The 21694-nt window shown below is 31.5% G+C and overlaps 1 protein-coding gene across 1 annotated transcript; it reads left to right on the forward strand.

Moving 5' to 3' along the window:
- Window positions 1–4065: 4065 nt before the first annotated feature.
- Window positions 4066–7114, forward strand: LOC144559422 (putative pumilio homolog 8, chloroplastic). Its single transcript, XM_078308442.1, has 5 exons — window positions 4066–5546; window positions 5866–6028; window positions 6106–6269; window positions 6359–6617; window positions 6706–7114. The coding sequence occupies exons 1-5, from the start codon at window positions 4297–4299 to the stop codon at window positions 6811–6813; spliced, it is 1944 nt and encodes a 647-aa protein (XP_078164568.1). The 5' UTR covers window positions 4066–4296; the 3' UTR covers window positions 6814–7114.
- The last annotated feature ends 14580 nt before the right edge of the window (window positions 7115–21694 follow it).

Consider the following 21694-nt stretch of genomic DNA (forward strand, 5'->3'; position numbering starts at 1 on the left):
TCCTGAACCGGCCAGGTCCGGACCGAACCGACCCGTTTGCAATTCACTAATCAAAACTAACATATTATTTTGAAAACATTCTCTAATACTTGCACAATGATTTTTTTTATAAGTTCCACATAATACATCAATTATTAAGCAAACAAAATTAGCCACAATACAATTATAGCGCAATGCATGCATGTTAATCTTCTTAATTAATCACAATTCATTTCAAGTTATTAGATCACAAAGGCTGACAATTATACTCCAATAATCATATAATGGTTGTGCAAATATTCATTTGAGTGATTCCAAAAGGATTAATCAATTTTTTAAGCAAGCAAAAGTTATATTGTAATGCATTTATAGGCTATAGCATATTGTGTGGATGTCAGAAGATTTAATCAGATACTGATAGTTATTCTCTAAAATTATCCTCTACTTGCTCTAAAATTTATTAGAGCTAGTTCAAAATAACAAATTAAGTTTTAGGTAAATCATGTATGATAATTCACAGTAACATGAATTTTTTTTTTTTTCAAAAATCCGTAAGTGATATTTCATTAATTAGGACAAAATCAATTACACATCGTTTTGTACTAGTACATACAATATTTGTAGTAGTACTTACACTATTACAATTGAAACCTCTTTACAAAAGTAGACAAGAAAAATCAGAAAAAAAAATAAAAACAGAACCAAAGGTTACTGTGCTGAGATTAGGAGATAGTGAGCTTGTAGAATTTCCTATACTCATTCTTGGATTGGTAGGTTGTGAGCTTGAATAATTTCTTGTCGTTAGCACAAAACAGTGTTGTTATAATGAAAGCTAGGCAGGGGTATTCAGACGAGCCTTTGTGCTCAAATGAGGTTTGTGCCTGATCAGTTATTTAAAGAAAAACACAGAGAAAGGAGAGAAAAATGGAAGGAGAGAAGAAGAAAAGAACGGAGGAAGAGGAACGTCATCATTACCTAAGACCATCATCATAACTGAAAATAAAAATAAAAACAAAAAAACGTAATACCTAATTTACAGAAATTAACAAAAATAAATAAATACTACCCGAGCAACATGATCCATGATAGGACGGAGAAGCAGCGAGCCCGATTGACAGAACTGTGACTAGATCCGGATGCTAGACATAGCTTGGCCACTCTATCTTCTATCATCAAAGAAGAGTCTAAAACGGAAGCGCTTGCTCAGTATTGACTAGAGGGACGGATCGGCGAAGAGAAACGATGGAGAGAATTGGCGGGGCAGAGGAAAAACATTGCTCGGTGATGTAGTAGTGGAATGGGGGCAAATGGGTCGGCCGGGGGGGGGGGGGGGGGGGGGGGGGTCCACTGGCACAGGCCACTCTCAAAACCCTATTCTTTTTTTCCCTGACGTTTCTTTCTGGAGAGTTGGCGTTTTAGTAACATGAATCTTACCGAAAAGAAAAATGATTGAATTATATTGTGTGATTTCATTTGTCATGTGTAGTTTGGTTGTACTGATCTTTGCTAAAATGCTAAAATTATTAAGATGGGTTGCCAAGAATTGTACTTGGTGCCATAGTGGGTTGCGTTGGTAATAATTCATGGATAATAAATACAAGTTCGTAACAATGTCTTTGATGGGATTAAGAAACTGGTCAACGAAGCGGGTATATATATATGTTATTAGATTTGGGGGTGTGTCCAAAAGTATCCGTATTGTAAAGTGGAACCCATTACAGTTCAGATTTATTTTCAGTTGAGTATAACTATAGTCACAAGATTTGTAAATTAAATTCAAATAATTTGTGTTTTTGGTGATGCTGAACTGAACGCCGAACTATTTGATTGACCAAACCTTGACTGAATTAAATCCGAATAATTCGCGAATTTTAAGATTTTTTTCCGAATTTTCCGAATTATTTGCGAATTTTTTCTATAATATTTTTTTGCTGTCTTGCAGGACTAAGGTCTGTGATCTAGATAATTCCGAATCATTCCCGAATCACAAATTTTTGACCTCGCCGAACCGAATCTGAATAATTCATTTGTCACTATGAGTCTAACTCAATTTTGTACCTATTAAAGATGTGAGGATCTCCTTTAAAATTCGTGTCAAGTTAAAAGAATGGTCCGGATGTACTGATTCTAATATATTATCTTCTACCGGACCGGAGGTGATTTCAATTTAAATGAAATAAATATCGTTTTAAAATGACATCCAAATTTAAAATAATGGAACGTAACGGAATTCAAACTAATACATAGCAAGCAATGTTTAGAAACTAGGATGACCAGTTCGGTCACGTATGATTTACCTAATATATATTAATGAAAATGAGCTATTTCTGAGGCATTACCATGCACTTTAAAGCGAATTTTTAAGTCTTAACTATTTTACAAGTTTCTTTCACACTTACAAATAAAATTGCAGCACAATGTGGGATTGAACAGGGCAAATGGGAGAGTTTAAGGGCCTGTTCGGCATTTACTGTTCACGTGGGAAAAAACAAATTCACTCAGACTGAATTTTTTTTTTCCCACGGAAACAGTAATTTTTCAGTTCAAAATTTCCCGTTCCTATTCTTATTCCCAAGCCTCCGCCGAACAGGCCCTAAAGTTGAAAATATTCCGACAACTGTTAGCACCCTCATATATAATTTAATGATTTAAAATTAAGAACATTTTATATACTCTTTGTAAAATTTATGTTAAATATATAATGAACAATACACTAGAAAATTAATCAGTAACAACTATGTACAAGGACTTCTCTCTTTAGAAATAAAATAAAAGCTATGCACAAGAAACAACCAGCCTTCAAATTCATAGATGAATTTAAAAAAATAAAATTCCAAAAGCAGCATTTATAATTTCAGTTTGATTTCATCTTTAACGACCTAACAAAAATGCCATCATCATTTCATAATGACTTAGAAAACTTTCAAATCTGATATTTAAGGCTAATAAAAGTATCAATGTGGGGTTACAGTATTTTGATATATATTATGAAAAAGCTTGAATGTTATAATTTTTTTGAAAGAAGTAATGTTATATTGATCGCTTATTTTCTCCAAATATCCAAAAAGCGTTAACTTTTAATGTTTTTCACCTCTGTAAAAGTTAAGACAGGTAAAAGTTCCACCAAGAAAGGCAAAGAAATACCCTCCTTGTTCTCCAGTTCACTATTCAACTTTTGTCCAGTCTAATAATGTAAAGTTTTCATCCATGACGCAGTAGGCCAGTAATAAGTTTGGAGATCTGAATCATATGATATTACGCGTGCGCTCCTATATTTGTTCTGTTTCACAAATTACGCATATTATTAACATAAAAATCCCTATATTTAAATTTTCACTGTTTTTTTTATTGTATTGAAAGTACTATAATAACCCTCGCTACATTAAATGCTAAGTTCCAGAATTAAGTCGTATCAGTCAGATCAAATTAATAGAGATAATTCAATTTTTTATGTAGTGGAGACTCACTCAATTAATTAATTGAACGCTTTTCACGAAAAGAGACCAAATGCATGATTTGAGATACACAAATACAAAATTGTTAATTTGAATAATTAACTTTATCCTTTTAAAGATCATAAATTATTATCCATTTTATATTCATTATGTGTAGAATAATTTATTTGAACAATTATTCCGATATGAAAGAAAATTTCACATATAATATCCATTCCATCTATATCCACTGGAAGTTTGTCCAAGACAAATTATCTGCTTTCTAAAGACGAGTAACAAATCGAATGGAAGAAAATGCAATGCCCTTTGAGTGGGTTGGTCGTAATAAAATCACCAGGGAAGATAAAGTAAATGACCTCCCAAGCTGTTACTTTACCCCGCGGTAGAGTTCGCATACGATACAACCAAGCTTCTCCAAGAAGCCATACGAATACGAATACGTATTCGTAATCTCTGATTTGAGCACCTCATCTCCATTAATACATGGAATTGGACGAAGATCTCACATAAATGAACTCTCAATTGCCTTTTATAACGGAGATGAACAGCCCCGGTACCCCCACTGTACAATACTAGTGAACTGGGATTACATCACTATATAAACACTATAACTGACCCTTTTCTCTCTTTTGTGATTCTCACCTCTTTGCATGCTTCCCAGCTGCTCCCAAAAATCCAAAAAATAGAAGGAAAATTGTAAACAAAAAATGGATGCTCCGATCTAGTCACAGTCACAATCGATCATCTATTCTCGATCTGATATCTATCCCTCTCTTCAGTTCTTCGCATTTTTCCTCTCTTTTTTTTTCCCTCAGATTTTCATACTACTTTCCTACTGTGATTTTTGTTGTTTCTGGTTACGATGAGGCCGATAGAACGAGAGGAGAAGGAGATGGAGTTTCTATTGAAAGAAATACCCCATGCCTCATCTCGTCTCCCTCATAACCATCCTAATCGTAATGTTCATGCGCATGCTCATGGCATCTACGATGGCATGGTGACCAAATCCATGCCTTCTATCCATGGATTACCTGATATGACCTTCCCTGGACCAAATGACCACATCCGTGGCCATAGGTATCACGATTATAGCTCTGGCGGAGATGTATGGCATCATGCGCACTGGTCACCTTCATCTCTTTTCTCTGACGGGTCATCCGGGTCGGGTTCACTCTCTCCTGATAAAGCCCAACCCGGATTAGGATCCCATTTGACCACAGAAGAACAGCTCGGTTTAATTCACAGGTTTCAATCCATGTATCTGGAGAATAGCCGAGACACACTGGTTAGACTCCCTCAAAATCCAATTGACCCTTCTCTTAAATGTGGGTTTAACCTCCCGGTTAATTATTCTGATAATGATGCATTTGGGGTGCCACATTGCTCTGTACGTGCCGATCCTCTTTTATTTAGTTCTGGTAGTCTTAGAAATTTTGAGGGGGATTTATGTAACAATGGGGGTGTAATTAACAGGCTTCCAGTTAATTTGGGAACAGGGCATGGTTTTGTTCCCATTCAGTATATGCCTAGTTCGATTTCTGAGGCTTTGCTTCGATCCCAAATGGTCGATTTAGAGAACTACAATCGGTTAATTAACCCGGTTAATTCCAGTTTTGGGTCTGAACTGGTGAGAAAACGAGATGGCTTTGAGCCGATTGAGGCTATTAAATGTGAAGAAAGCTTAATTATACAAGGAAGTCGATTGAATTATGGACCTGGTCCATCCATTGATCGAGTGAAGACCAGAAAGAACTACAAACGGGGTAATTTGGTGAATATCGATAATTTACCACCCATCAAGGCTAAAAAATCACAGAATTCTTCTCAGAGTTGTGAGAACTTAATGGGAGTAAAAGGATACTTGTACCACATGGCAAAGGATCAACACGGGTGCCGATTCTTACAGCAGAAGTTTGAGCAGGGGAAAAGCCAGGTGGACCTGGTCTTTGATGAGGTTGTTGACCATGCAATGGAGCTTATGGTGAATCAGTTTGGGAATTACCTCATGCAAAAGCTATTGGAGGTGTGTGATGAGGAGCAACGCATGCGCCTTGTTGCTCTGGTCACAGAAGATCCGATGAAGCTTGTCAAAGTATCCCTCAATGTGCATGGGTAAAATTCCACACTTTATTCAATAGTTTACTGCATACTTTATATCTGTTGTGTTTGCATCATAATACAAATCTCATGAGCATACATAATACAATGATGATTCATATAAAAAATAATCGGGTTGTTTTAGATATTGTGATCATTCAGGCCAAATTTACTGTAAAGGCCACAACTCAGTTGTAAAAAATTTCCCCCAAAGTTCTGCATTGTAGCCCAATAATTCAACTGAATTATACCAGGATCAGTTATGTTGAATTTTCTTTAGCCAATAATTAAACTGAATTATACCTGGATCAGTAATGTTGAATTTCCTTTTCAGAACTAGGGTCGTGCAAAAGTTGATAGAAACACTTACAAGTAGGCGTCAGATAAATCTGGTTATTTCAGCGTTAAAACCAGGAATAGTTGATTTGATGAAAGATTTGAATGGAAATCATGTGGTACAACAATGCTTGCAATCTCTCAAAAGCGAGGATAACAAGGTACATTACCTCACTCAAGTGTCCATGCTTGTTTTATTTTATTATGTAATGAAGTAAAATAAGTCTTTTCTTTGTAGTTTATTTTTGAGGCGGCGGCAGCCCACTGTGTTGATGTCGCGACACATCAGCATGGATGTTGTGTCTTGCAAAGGTGCATAGCTTGTTCTGCTGGCGAAAACCGAGCGAAGCTCGTTGCTGAAGTTTCCTCCAATGGTTTTCTCCTTGCTCAAGATGCCTTTGGGTATGAAATAAGTTAATAGTTTTGCTACATTCGTCTACAATATCTGTCATGAGTAAATTCTGATTTGTATGAATTTTCTTGAACTGTAGGAACTATGTAGTCCAATTTGTTCTGGACCTGGCCATGCCATCAGCAAATGCAAACTTGGCGTTGCAGTTTGAAGGGAGATATGTTGAGCTGTCGAAGCAGAAATTTAGCAGCAATGTGGTTGAGAAATGTCTTAAAATATTTGGTGAAAATGACAAGGCAAAGATAATACTGGAGCTCCTCTCTGTGCCCCGTTTTGATCAGTTGGTACAAGACCCTTATGCAAATTATGTCGTCCATACAGCTCTTCTGACCTCTAAGGTAATGTTTTAGCCTCCTTTGTAAATTTATCCTGTATTTTTATATCTAGTGATCTCTTATGTAGACTGTCTTTGAGTTTGTTATACAGGGATCTCTTCACAGTGCACTGGTCGAAGCTATAAAGCCACATGCTGAAGTGCTTCGGACAAACCCTCATTGCAAGAGAATCTTCTCTCGGTCCCTTTTAAAGAAGTGATCAAGGTCTCTAATTCTCTTCTAAAGGTGTTATCCGTTTCTTGTTTAATAGACTAGTTCCCTTCTATGTTGTTTTAATACTTTGTTTGTTGTCAAAAAGAAAAAAAAAAAAAGGAAAAAAAGACACTGCAATTTTGTTTGTATGTTTAAAGGCTTATCTTGTGTAATGTTGTTCTCTGGAGGTTGAAGTAGTATGTCTCATAGAGTTGTAAGAAAAATTATTTTGGTCTATTATAATATCATAGCTCAACTTATATAGACGTGTAAGTGTTATGTTTTCTGGAGTAACACTGAATTTGTTTTATTTCTTGATTTCCTAATTTTTTCCTCTTGTTTTTTATTTTCGGTGAGCAGTAGGGAGAGTGGCGCTTTACCTCTTATAAAATAAGTTCACTTGTGTTTTTTATGGGTAAATGTGTGTTTCTTAAAGTGCTTTCAGTGCATTTGTGTGTCTTGTAGGGTTTAATTATCTGTGATGACTTGTAAAAAATAAGGTATACGCTCTGTTTTGAAATGCTACTTTTGTGATGTAGCCTTGTAGGCACCTTTTTTTTTTTAATTTTTTTAATTGGGGAGTAACAGCAATTGTGCAAGTCATCACAGACAACTACACGAGGTATTGGAACCCTCTTGTTAGAAAATTATTTTAACAAATATCCAGATTTTGTTACCTCAAAATTATCTTTTTAACAGAAAATTTTAGTTAGGTGACTAATGGCAGGCAGCTCTTAAGAATTTATTGTGTAATTGTACCTGATCGTTAGTACTTAATACGTAATTCCTCAATTCCAACGTATCCTGTTAACGTTTCAAAAGTGCAATTTTTTGATTCGATAATTGAAGGCCATAATTCATGGGCGTAATGGTTAGGGGAGATGTTGGTGCTTTAGCGTGTATGTATCACACGATCAATGTGACAGAAATGATAGGGATTTAGAAAAAAAACACGCAGGAAACCATTCTCCCTCGTTTGATCTCGGCAGATATTTTCACCTAATCAAAATTTTGATCCTCATACATTGTCATTAAAACAAATAGTACCTTAGCAAGAATAGGTGAAATAGGCCACATCAAATTAAGCCAAGGTCACATCCTCAAGCAGGGGAATACCGGATTACGCGGGGCCACATCATCTGGCAATACATATTTGGAGTTAGGCTGGGGTGCTATGGATAGCATAGTGGCCTCTATGCTATGGCTCAATATTCGAGTTTTCAAAATCCAAACGGTCGATCCGAACCGTTCATCTTATTCTCCATATTAATATCTGCTTGGAGACCAAATTTTACATTTTTCTGAATTTTTTTACTATTTATTAAGTATTTTACAAAATTGTTGATCCAACGGTGGCTGCACAAAACAGTAAAACCGTTGGATTAGCGATTTTCAAAGTGGCTTAATAAATAGTAAAAAAATTCAGAAAATTATAAAATTTGGTCTCCAAGCAGATATTAATATGGAGAATAAGATGAACGGTTCGGATCGACCGTTTGGATTTTGAAAACTCAAATATTGAGCCGTAGCACGGGAGGCCACTATGCTATCCATAGCACCCCAGCCTAACTCTACATATTTGTTAGGACGAAAAGTTTGTCTTCGAGTTAGATCTGCATTATGCAACTATGAATAAATTTTGTTCATAATTTTAATTTTAATGGAACTTATATTTATATTATTTTGTTTTGTAAAATAGTTTTATATTGTACTTAATCACAACTTTTAGTTTATAAACTTCTATAATTTCCAACAATTTAGGCCCTGTTCGGCTGCACAGTGGGAATGAGAATAGGAACGGGAATAGAAAAGGTTTGAACTGAAATTTACTGTTCACGTGGGAAAAAAAAATTCAGTCTGAGTGAATTTTTTTTTTCCACGTGAACAGTATTTTCGGGATTACATCCGAACAGGCCCTTAAAGTGATATCCTAAAACCATTCTTTAAATACTTATTATTGTGAAAAAAAATTCATTTTGGTACGCAATTGTCATAAAAATTATTTCATTGAACATAAAGTTTTATGGATATTTTTTGGTGTATATTATGTGAATCTTGTATATAGGCTAATACTAGACACAAGTATAACACCACTTTATTATTTTAAATTAACTTAAACCGGGACAACATTTATGTTCATGCGGTTCAAAATTGTTAAAAATGAATACATCAAAATAATATATTTTTAATAATATTGATTATGTACAAAAAAAAGTTATTAATTTTTTAATCAGAAATATAGACTTGGCTTGTAATGTAGACTTAAAATCACCTTTTAAATACGTAGTATGGAGCTTATCTTATAATTTTGAAAGCTCACGAACTCTATACTCATGTTATTTTTTTATTTCATCTCTTATATCTTATTGCTACCAAATATTCTAAGTATTTGCATAAAAAACTCTAATAAATAAACAATGACTACTCTCACAATTATAAATACAATTTGTAAATCCCATCTAGTTTATGCGTTTTAATTTATTTTTTTCATAATCCAACTTTTTAAAAGTACAAAACTATGATTTAAATAAGTCGGAAAAATTGAGAACAATAAAAGTCAATTGTTTTGCTTATGTGTTATATCTCTATTGGTTTAGCATTGTTAGATTTTTCTGTCAATGCAATGTATAAATCGTTTTTTATGCGTCATATTCATGCAAATAGTAAACATTTATCCAATAAACAAAAATTAATTCATCTCTCTAATGGAGTATGCACAGCAGATTGAGACGATAGTTGAATTAAACGCTGACGACAGTTATTTATTGTCACATCAGCAGAATGTCCCTCTCCTGCTTGCCAGATGTCCAGATTTCTCTTCTCTGTATAACAAAAATGAAAGTTTCATCTACAAGTTTTTATTAAAAATATATATTCAGGAGGCATAAAGAAATAAAGAAATATGGAACAAATCAGTTAAACATCATCATACATTGGAGACATTATTTAATTCAACGGTTGAGGAAGAACTGGTCCCACATGTGGGACCCACGAAACAATGTATAGGTAGTCCTGACACTGTTGTTGCAACGTTTGGCTTCCTTTTCTACCGTTTTTTTTTTCTTACCACCCTAATAAATCAGAATTAAATCATTATCATCCGATTAATCGGATTTAAGATTTCACCACGAACGCATACACAATATGTGCACGGATCCCAATCGATACGTAGACTGGATATGCGTACCGAAATTGATTTTTTAAATTTTTATTTTTTTATTTTTTTTATTAATCTGTTCGCATACACAGTATGCGGACGGATTTTTTTTTTTTAGAGTTATGTTATGTTTGAAATTTTTTGACTAATTTTTTTTTGTAATGCGTATATAATTTATAGTATAAAACATTTATCAAATTGTTTGTGTAATTTGTAGCGATTTGTGCATAAACTTAGTACAAAATGCTACTCAAATTGTGTGTATAATTTGTTGTAGTAATTTTTAGTTCAAATTTAGTCAAAAAATTTATTTGTTAAATAAGTGTGTTTTATTTTCTACAATTTCATCGTCAAATTTTATGTGTACATATAATTCTAAATACCACAAAATGAAACATAATAGAACAAAAAAAAACCCTAAATCCCAAATAAATTTGAACTAAAAATTACTACAACAAATTATACACAATTTGAGCAGCATTTTGTACTAAGTTGGTGCACAAATCACTACAAATTACACGAAAAATTTGATAAATGTTTTATACTACAATTATATACGCATAACAGAAAAAAATTAGTCAAAAAATTTCAAACATAGCAGAACTCAAAAAAAAAAAAAAAATCCATCCGCATACTGGGTATGTGGACGGATTAATTAAAAATTCAAAAAAAAAATAAAAAAAATCAATTTTGGTACGTTTACCCAGTCTGCATAACCGATTGGGATCTGTGCGCATACTGTGTATGCATTTGTGGTGGAATCTTAAATCCAATTAATCGGGTGGTAATGATTTAAGAGAAATGATTTTGTCCCCCTTGAATCTATCCCCTAAACGCCCCCCCCCCCCCCCCCCCCCCGCATCTTAATACCACTTCCAACTTTTCAACTCAGTTGACTTATAACGAACCTTATCCAAATCCAAAAAAAATATCATTACTATTTACGAAACTATTTTGGAAAATGATAATGATCGTCGCAACCATCAGATAATATGTCAAGTAAATTATTTTGAGAAAATACAAAAATTGGATCGATCCAAAAGATAATATGTCAGATAATACGAAACTATTTTGAGAAACGAGAAAATTGAATCGATCCAAAAGAAATCGCACGATCAGATAATAGTAATTAAAACTGGGATCGTCGTAGCCGTCGAAGAGAAGGCCGTCGAGAGATGTCGTCAGAGAGAAGGTCGGATCGTTCTCTTCCTGCACCGTCAAGATCTGACGAGGAGAGCGTGATGCACCGTCGAGATTTGACAAGATTCGGCGATGAGAGTCCGATGCACCATCGAGATCCGGCGGGGAGAGTGTGGTGCACCATTGGAGGGGTCCATGCTAGCCCAGCGAAGGTTGTCAAAGTAGAACATATGAATACTTTATTAGTTAGATATGAATACTTCATTTGTTAGATATACATACTTCATGTTATATATGAATACTTCTTGGAAGAGGTGGGGTGAGAGAGATGAATCTGACAATGAATTTTGAATTGTATAAATTATTTCAAACATGTATGAATACTTCGTAATCGTCAGTATGAATAGTTCTTGGAAGAGATGTGGTGAGAGAGATGAATCTGACTTTGAATTTTGAATTGTATAAAATATTTTAAACATGTATGAATACTTCGTAATCGTCAGTATGAATACTTCTTGGAAGAGGTGGGGTGAGAGAGATGAATCTGACTTTGAATTTTGAATTGTATAAATTATTTCAAACATGTATGAATACTTCGTAATCGTTAGCATGAATACTTCTTGGAAGAGGTGGGGTGAGAGAGATATGCATGAAGAAGGGTCTCACTTTGAATTGTATAAATTATTTCAAACATGTATGAATACTTCATTAGTTTGATATGAATACTTCATTTGTTAGATATGCATGAAGAAGGGTCTAACTTTGAATTTTGAATTGTATATTATTTCAAACATGTATGAATACTTCGTAATCGCTAGTATGAATACTTCATTTGTTTAGATATGAATACTTCATTTGTTTAGATATGAATACTTCTTTATTTAGATATGAATAATATATAGATTCGCTGTAGTGGTCTCCAATCTTGACAAATGTCACTTTCAGGCGGTTGCGGTCCCCAATCCAGACTGTCACAAGACGTCAGCGGTCCCCCTGGTCGTTACTGGTCCCCTCCAACTTGTGTTTACATATGACGAATGGTTCTGATAATAAGTATGAATACTATAAATCCGTAGGTATGAATACTATACGTTTTGACTATTAATAAAATAACATTAATCTTGCTCTTTGGTGGTAGTTAGCACGTTTTAACTATTTTTTTTTGTCTTTTAGTGCAGGGGACAGATAGGGGACTGAACTAGGGGGACTGTTAGTCGATCCCATGATTTAATTCTGATTTATTAGAGTGGTAAGAAAAAAAATTTCGGCCTTTCCTAGCACTCCTGACAATTGAGAGAATAGGGAAAGATAATTTTTTTGAGATAACTGGCCCAAACATTCCACTTATTTGCTTATATGAGATATTTTTTTTTAATACATTGATTTTCTCTAATATTTTATTGTAATATGTATAAATATGTGCTCTAACATATTTATTTTTATATTAGAAAGATAAAGATAAACTTTTTACTGACAAATTTTTTTCACTTTTTTCTTCTAAATAAGACGAAATATGTATCATTTACATATTTCAGAAAATATATAAAACAAATACCAAGTGAAAAATGCATGATATACCATACAAAATTCTTCTTAAGTGACATCTTTAATTATAATATTATTTATATATATATTATTATTATTGTCATTGTTGTTGTTCATATATTGACGTTGTTGTTATCAAGACAAAACTGTTAATTTCGTTGTTGTTTTCATTATTATTATTATTTTATTCTTATTACAAAAATATTTTCTTACAACTGGTTGTTATCTAAGTGAATTTCTATGTATCTAAAAATATTTAAAAAATTCTAAAAATCGTAAAATTTTGTTGGCAAATACATTTTCATATAAAAATCATGTTAAAAGATTGAAATTGAATAGTTAAACTTAAAAAAAAAGAATATATAAATTCATATCGCAAATCGTTGTGTAATATGCATGTTACCATAGCCTCACTCTAACAATAATGATTATATTTATTATTATTCTTGTTGTTGACAAAACTTGCTGCCTCTTTTTATGTCCCTGCCCTCCATCTTGAATTTTTTTCATAAACCATAATTGAAAAATGGATTCTTAGGGAACCAATATGATTACAACTTTTTTTTCAAAAACCATAAGAACTGTGGGAACGTCACGGTCTGGCATTTTTTTTTTCCAGACCGTGTGCTTCTCACGGTCTTGCCAAAATTTTTTTTTTTAAAAAAAACAGATTTTTTTTCAGACCGTGGGGTTCCCACGGTCTCAATTTTTTTTTTTTTTTTTTTTTTATAAAACAGAATTTTTTTTTAATTTTTTAATTTTTTGTATTAAAATATTAGAAATGTTGAATATGTTTCTTTGAAAATAGATGAAATACAATATAATTTGATTTATTAGAAATACTGCAATAAATAACCCGGATCAATATTTTTCAGGTCGCATTTTTTGCGGCTGTAAGAAAAATTAATATATTTATTTATGTGTTATTAGAAAAAAATAAAAATGCTTAGATTCTGAGTTATTGATCCCGGTTCAAAAGTCACTTCTAGGTAATCCAGAAAATATTGTGATCCCTCTAGGACATTTAATTTATAAAAAGTTATATCTATTTTGAGAATTCTTTTTGAATAACAATTATTAAATAACTTAAAAGTTATTATTATTTTCAAAAATATATACAACTTTTCATAAATTAAATTTACTAGAAAGATCACAATATTTTATAGATTACCTAGAAATGACTTTTGAACCGGGATCAATAACTCAGAATCTAAGCATTTTTATTTTTTTCTAATAACACATAAATAAATATATTAATTTTTCTTACAGCCGCGAAAAATCCGACCTGAAAAATATTGATCCGGGTTATTTATTGCATTATTTCTAATAAATCAAATTATATTGTATTTCATCTATTTTCAAAGAAACATATTCAACATTTCTAATATTTTAATACAAAAAATTAAAAAATTAAAAAATTAAAAAAGATTCTGTTTTATAAAAAAAAAAAAAAAAAAATTGAGACCGTGGGAACCCCACGGTCTGAAAAAAAAATCTGTTTTTAAAAAAAAAAAAAAAAAAAAAATTTGGCAAGACCGTGAGAAGCACACGGTCTGGAAAAAAAAAAAAAATGCCAGACCGTGAGGTTCCCACGGTTCTTATAGTTTTTGAAAAAAAAGTTGTAATCATATTGGTTCCCTAAGAATCCATTTTTCAATTATGATTTATGAAAATAATTCCTCCATCTTCTGCCGCGGCCTTCTTTTTCTGTCCCCTCCTTTTGTCCCCGTACCAGCTCATTGCTTCAACTACAGCTTCTAAAAGCACATCACCATTTGTCTCGCGTAGGTTCTATTTTCACCTTTTATCTTCTCTGAAGTTTCACTAGTCCCTTTTTTCGAATGGGTTAATTATATCTTGTAGGGCAGTTCTTGGATGAGATCAAGTGCTGTGAAGGGGTTATTCAGCATAGAAGTGTGTCATCGAGCTCGACAAACTTTTTGATCCAGTCTAAACCAAAATAATGGTGTCCATCAACGGTTATTTCAAAAAAGAGTCCATACGCCACTTCAAAATTTACATGGCTTTTTTTTTTTTTTTTGCAAATTTGCCATTGGGCTTATTTTTCCATGGCTTATACAATGTAAGAATTTTTTTCATAAACCATAATTGAAAAATGGATTCTTAGGGAACCAATATGATTACAACTTTTTTTTCAAAAACCATAAGAACTGTGGGAACGTCACGGTCTGGCATTTTTTTTTTCCAGACCGTGTGCTTCTCACGGTCTTGCCAAAATTTTATTTTATTTTATTTTTTTTTTAAAAAAACAGATTTTTTTTTTTTAAAAAAACAGATTTTTTTTTTTAAAAAAAACAGATTTTTTTTCAGACCGTGGGGTTCCCACGGTCTCAATTTTTTTTTTTTTTTTTTTTATAAAACAGAATTTTTTTTTAATTTTTTAATTTTTTGTATTAAAATATTAGAAATGTTGAATATGTTTCTTTGAAAATAGATGAAATACAATATAATTTGATTTATTAGAAATACTGCAATAAATAACCCGGATCAATATTTTTCAGGTCGGATTTTTTGCGGCTGTAAGAAAAATTAATATATTTATTTATGTGTTATTAGAAAAAAATAAAAATGCTTAGATTCTGAGTTATTGATCCCGGTTCAAAAGTCACTTCTAGGTAATCCAGAAAATATTGTGATCCCTCTAGGACATTTAATTTATAAAAAGTTATATCTATTTTGAGAATTCTTTTTGAATAACAATTATTAAATAACTTAAAAGTTATTATTATTTTCAAAAATATATACAACTTTTCATAAATTAAATTTACTAGAAAGATCACAATATTTGATAGATTACCTAGAAATGACTTTTGAACCGGGATCAATAACTCAGAATCTAAGTATTTTTATTTTTTTCTAATAACACATAAATAAATATATTAATTTTTCTTACAGCCGCGAAAAATCCGACCTGAAAAATATTGATCCGGGTTATTTATTGCAGTATTTCTAATAAATCAAATTATATTGTATTTCATCTATTTTCAAAGAAACATATTCAACATTTCTAATATTTTAATACAAAAAATTAAAAAATTAAAAAAAATTCTGTTTTATAAAAAAAAAAAAAAAAAAAAAAAATTGAGACCGTGGGAACCCCACGGTCTGAAAAAAAAAATCTGTTTTTTAAAAAAAAAAAAAAAAAAAAAAAATTTGGCAAGACCGTGAGAAGCACACGGTCTGGAAAAAAAAAAAAATGCCAGACCGTGAGGTTCCCACGGTTCTTATAGTTTTTGAAAAAAAAGTTGTAATCATATTGGTTCCCTAAGAATCCATTTTTCAATTATGGTTTATGAAAAAAATTCACAATGTAATGCACAACGCTAGATGTCATGATATGTTGTTGACTGAGGCTACGTTAAATATTGCAATGCGATGATTGATCCGTGCTTTGGATTTATATTCTTGTTTTTAAAGTTCAAATAATCAATTCGAATGGTTCAAACATAATTATCTTCTAAAAAATATAATTGGAGATCAAATTTTATATTTAAAATTTTATTTTAGACAATTAGAAAATCACGTGATATAAAATTTATGCACCATCCAAGAATAGTGATTTTCTAAATACCTAAAAAATAGTAAAAAAAAAAATCAAAAGAATGTAAAATTTGATCTCCATATATATTTTCAAAAATAATATAAAATCTCATGCTTCTATGACATAAAATAAACATTTATATAAATAAATTATCCATTACAAACTCCAAATCAGTTAGCAAAATGGTCAATAAAACAAATAATCTATGATCTCAGCAAAAACAAATTTGTGCCTTGAACTCATGGTACTCCATAATTAGTAGCCTCGTGATTGCACCAACACTGATAAAACGTGACAAACGAGCTATCAACAGACCTAATCAACATTTGATTCTGACTTATTATCACATTATAATTTCTAATATTAATCTCATTCCTCAAATACTAGACCCCAAATCTGCATCCAAATTTGTGTGAATCACGAGCATTAGATCAGAGCATCCAAAAATCTTAATTTTCTTTTGGGCCTATTTGGTATCATTTTTAAAATTTGTTAGAGTTGACCCACACTTTTTCCTTGTTGGCTTATCTAAATAATTTTTGATAGGTTCATTTGCTCTAGTATCTTATTGTAATATGCATTAATATGCGTTTTAACAAATTTACTTTATATTTGAAAGATAAAGATAAACTTTTTTTCTTATTACTTTTTTCATTTTGTCTGTGTTTGGTAGGTATACGGAAGTTATTCACTTGATCCCTTCCGTTCTCGACCATATATAGTGATATAGATACAAGTTAATTAGCATGAAAAGGTCAAAGATTAAAGAAGTACCGAAATTTTTTAATCACTACAATTGTAATATAGAAGCAATGGATATATGCTGTCTATTTTCCGGTTTAAAGCCATCATATCCTTTAAAATGCTAACATTTTGTTTGTTTTAATTTCTCCAACAAAACGAAGAAGGAATGTAATTAATCTTTTTTGTTTTAATTTGTCCAACATTTTGTTTGTTTTGTTACATGCTTATTTATTATCACTTTTCAGAAAAAGAAAACTTATTGTTATTGCTTTAATTACCGAGCTAAGAATTATGTCCATTTTGTCTAATTTGAACTAATTAGTACGTGATTCACAATGTAAACAAATTTATTTGGACAATTGTTTGAACATAAATTATATATTACATCACAATTTAATAGTTGATATATGTAAGTATATATTTGTTTATAGGTTTATCATAAATAATTTAAAAAAAAATCTGTGTTGATATGTTTGGATGTGTCAAGAATAGAGGCTATTCTAGAATAGCGGCTATTCGGAATAGCAATGTGCGTCAAAACAATATTTTTGCTATTCGGAATAGTTAGAATAGTTGCTATTATCTATTCCTTGTAAATGTTGGAATAACTACTATTCGAAAATGTGAAGAGAGAGGGAAAAATGTTTCTTTCTCGGATTTTTATCAACACACTCTCGAAATGACAAAATTGACACTTCTTTATGTTATCTCCACGTTGTGATAATTCGTTTAATTAAGACCTCACTTACCTATATTTCCTCTTAATTAATTAGCACCTTGTTAACACTATTACTTATCAGTTACAAGTTTACAACTATTCACTATTCCAAATATATATACAATCAAAACAACATTTTTACTAATCCGAATAGCATCAATTTAACACTAATCTAAAAATAACTATTTTTTTCTCTATTCTTATTTAATTACTATTCTCAAATTTCAATATTCTAGCTATTCTAGCTCTCATCCAAACGCACTCTAATGGTTAAGAGTTAACGATTGTCTAATTAATAGTTTATCATTGTATACGGAATACAATGACCCAAGTTTAGAAAATTGAAAATTTTCTCTAAGCTTCAAAATATTAAAATGATTTCTTATTATCTGATCAACTTTCAGTTCTTGTTTGTTGGGCTGAATCAGTCCTTTCCTTTGAGTGCAGCTTAAATTGCTCTTGTTGATTGAGCTTCTATTGGATAGAAGCACCAGTTGTCAGAACAAATTAAACCACGTATAACAGCTCATTGTACAAATTATATTACAACTTTAGGATAATTCTTATGTTTACAACTCACATGTACAATCCTAAAATATATAAAATAATATTTCAAGATAGACACAACCTGGTCCATATACACATGCATTTCAGAGGTAATACTAAATTCAAATTCATGGTTGAAATCTGTTGATAATGACTTGAACCTTTTAAAATTATACATTATCAAATCAAGTACAATATATTTTTAAAATAGAGAAAATATAAAAGACTAAACTTACATGAAATTTAATTATTTTTCATTCGTATGATGTACATACATATAGATTATATTTCGAGAGATGGACTACAGTGAGTTGTGAAATAAAATACTTTTATACTTCACACAATATTTTTATTTTTAAAGTTCAAATAGCCGATTCGAACCTTCCAACATGTTCTTCATAATAAAATATGCTTAGAAACTAAATTTTACATTTTTTGAAATTTTTTTACTATTTATTAAGCCACTTTGAAAATCTGAAAATCCGGATAAACAATAAAAACAGTAAATTTTTTTGGACCACCGGATCGGCAATTTTCAAAGTGGCTTAATAAATAATAAAAAAATTTCAAAAAATGTCAAATTTGGTTTCCAAGCACATTTCAATATGGAGATCATATTGAGCAGTTCGGATCGACGTTTTGAACTTTAAAATCACAAAATATGATTATGAAGTAAAATAGTCATTTTACTTCGCAACTCACTGTAACCCATCTCATATTTCAAATATAAAAGTTTGTGGGCAAAAATTATATTTATACGGTTTCATAAATAGTGAAATTAATCTACGATCAATTTATCCCAGAGCCATTTGGAGAGTCCGGATCCAGTGAAGTAACCCAAAAGTTGGGTTTTAGATTTGGACCGTCTGATTTGAATCCGTAATAATTCATCCGAAGTGGAGCGCACACATCTCGAGCAACGATTCTGAATCCCGATGTGATCTCAAGCGACGGATTCAAATCAGACGGTCTCAATAACCCAAAAGTTGGGTTACTTTAGGGGATCCAGACCCTCTGTTGACAAGGGTTAACATGAAAAGGCTATACGACCGTATGGGTTTTTTACTTTTTCTATTTCTCAGCAGGCCTTTCTTTTGTAGGCTTCAACAACTTATGTCAAAGTTTTACTTGTCAGATCTTTCGAATTATAAAAGTCAAGTGTAAATGAAGGTGAATTATATAAAAGAAAGTATATGCTACGAATAGGGACCAATTTATACTGTCTATAACATTATGCTTTAAATTATATATAAAATTATGTTTAGATATAATTTTTTTTGAAAAAATAGAGATCAATTGACCATTCAACAAACATAACTCCACCTCTGAATGCCACTGATTATATACAATGAAACTTGTGAAAAAAAACATTAAATTAAGTGTGATTTTTAGAATAAAGCTAAAAACACATAATAGTTTCCTGTCTAGTTATAATCATAGAGTTCTAAGAAATAGCATTTGGGTAACTCTACTTCGGTACTTCCACAGATTCCCATTCAATAAAATTCCTTGACGCGCTAGTCACGCTCTAGAGTTCAAATAAAAGAGACGAGTCCTTAAATGGAAACTATAGCTTGATATTGCAAAGTTGCTTACATGTTGATAATAACAGGTTCCATACGATCAATATATTAGGGGGAAAAAAAAACCTTCACACAGCAAGGGGCTAAAACAAATTAAAGTATGTAATTTAAATTAATTACTAGAGATATAAGGATTTGAAGACTGGATATTTTTCAAACTAGGGGAACCTTACTAGTAACAAGTAGCATTTCTGTCCAGCTCCTTGCACCTCCTACATGGACCCATACGATTTTAGCAAATAACTCGTGAGTAACAGGACCTGCGATGGAACCCATCCAAAAGGATATGAATCTGCTGCTTTTCTGAATCTAACCGTTCAAAATTTTATATTCACCTATCTCTATAAAGAAACTTTTTTATGCACAAATCTCAACAAATTTAAACGGTTAGATTCGGAAGAGCAGCAGAGTTGATTCCCATCCAAAAACCATACCTCAAAAATGTTAGAAGTTCCCCTGCAAATTTTTTAAAGGAATTAGCAAACAAAAAATTATAATTAGCAGTAATATATATATATATATATATATATATATATATATATATATATATATATATATATATATAGAGGTTGGCCAAGATCAAAGTGGTAGTTCCTGAGCTTTGGTGCTACCAATTCGTTTTTTAATTTTCAAAGTTCAAAACGTCGATCCGAACTGTTCAAGTTGTTCTCCATATTAAATTGTGCTTGGAGACCAAATTTTACATTTTTCTGAATTTTTTTACTATTTATTAAAGACACTTTGAAAATCACTGATCCAATGGTGGCTTAACACAATGTTTAGTTTGATATTTTTGCTGCTTGACAATTGCTTTGATGGCACTGGTAACCTTTAATTTCGGGAAGTCTTTAATTAAAACTTTTTATTGTTTATCAGTATCCGGATTCACTTGAAATCTCTGTTGGAATTTAAACATTAAAACTCAAAATTTCAAGTTAATATGTTTGCATATTATCTCCAATTGATTGACTAGCCGTTATGTATTAATCATTTCCGTTGATATGAAGATTTGAAATTAAAACTGAGATATATTTCTTTAATTGTAAATCATTTCTGTTAGTGACAATTAATTTCATATTTATTACTCTTTAATAGTAAATATATTTACAGCATTCATGCATATACGTTTCCTATTTTGGTATTCAAGGCATATGGCAGTTTTGTCTCTTTCTCTTCCCTAATTCATGCAAAAACGTTTTTGACTTTCTAAATATAAGTCCTTCTTCTCATTCTTAGGATTGATCCTGAAACAAAAAAAAAAAAAAAATACAATCTTTTCGTATCATCTTAACCTATTCATATTATTCCTCTAGATTTCCAATTCACTACTACAATAATATTATTCAATAAATTGCTGGGTATCAAGGAGTTGTCATCTGTCACTTCCACGGTCGTGTCCCAAGAAGTTGACTATCCCGGATTATCTTGGTTGCGATTCCAAATCTTGCACGGTAGAGACGGAATTCGCTTAAGGACAGTGCTTCGCACAATCCGGGTAACTCAATTTTAATTATAATTTATTTTCTGAAAATTATCCAATACTTTTTATTATATTTTAAAGTTAAGAAAAAAATAACAATCTTAAGCGAATTTTCTCTTTAATCGGACAAGACAAGAAATAATAGTTTATTAGTATACTTTCTGAGATTACATAATTCTACTGTTTTTGATTAAGGAATATTTCTTATATCATTAGACAGAATTACTTAGGCAAGCTTTTACTCTAAATATTTCTTATATTTTTATGCTGTTGATTAAATTGCAGTTATTTTCTATCATTACATCTTCTTTACTCAAAATGGGTCTAGATGATGTTCATACACTCAAACCTGAAAAATTTAATGGATTTGGATTTAATAGGTGGATAGACCAAATGGAAGCATGGTTAATTGC

The sequence above is a fragment of the Carex rostrata genome, chromosome 9 (assembly GCF_964058835.1).
Source record: "Carex rostrata chromosome 9, lpCarRost1.2, whole genome shotgun sequence".
In the NCBI taxonomy this organism is placed as follows: domain Eukaryota; kingdom Viridiplantae; phylum Streptophyta; class Magnoliopsida; order Poales; family Cyperaceae; genus Carex; species Carex rostrata.

What these genes read in the sequence shown, in the direction of transcription:
- LOC144559422 (XM_078308442.1), top strand. Translation starts at nt 4,297, where the DNA reads ATGAGGCCGATAGAACGAGAGGAGAAGGAGATGGAGTTTCTATTGAAA. An exon ending in TCAAAAGCGAGGATAACAAG is followed by an intron (nt 6,029 to 6,105) that starts GTACATTACCTC and finishes TTTTCTTTGTAG; the next exon opens with TTTATTTTTGAGGCGGCGGC. An exon ending in CAGCTCTTCTGACCTCTAAG is followed by an intron (nt 6,618 to 6,705) that starts GTAATGTTTTAG and finishes TTTGTTATACAG; the next exon opens with GGATCTCTTCACAGTGCACT.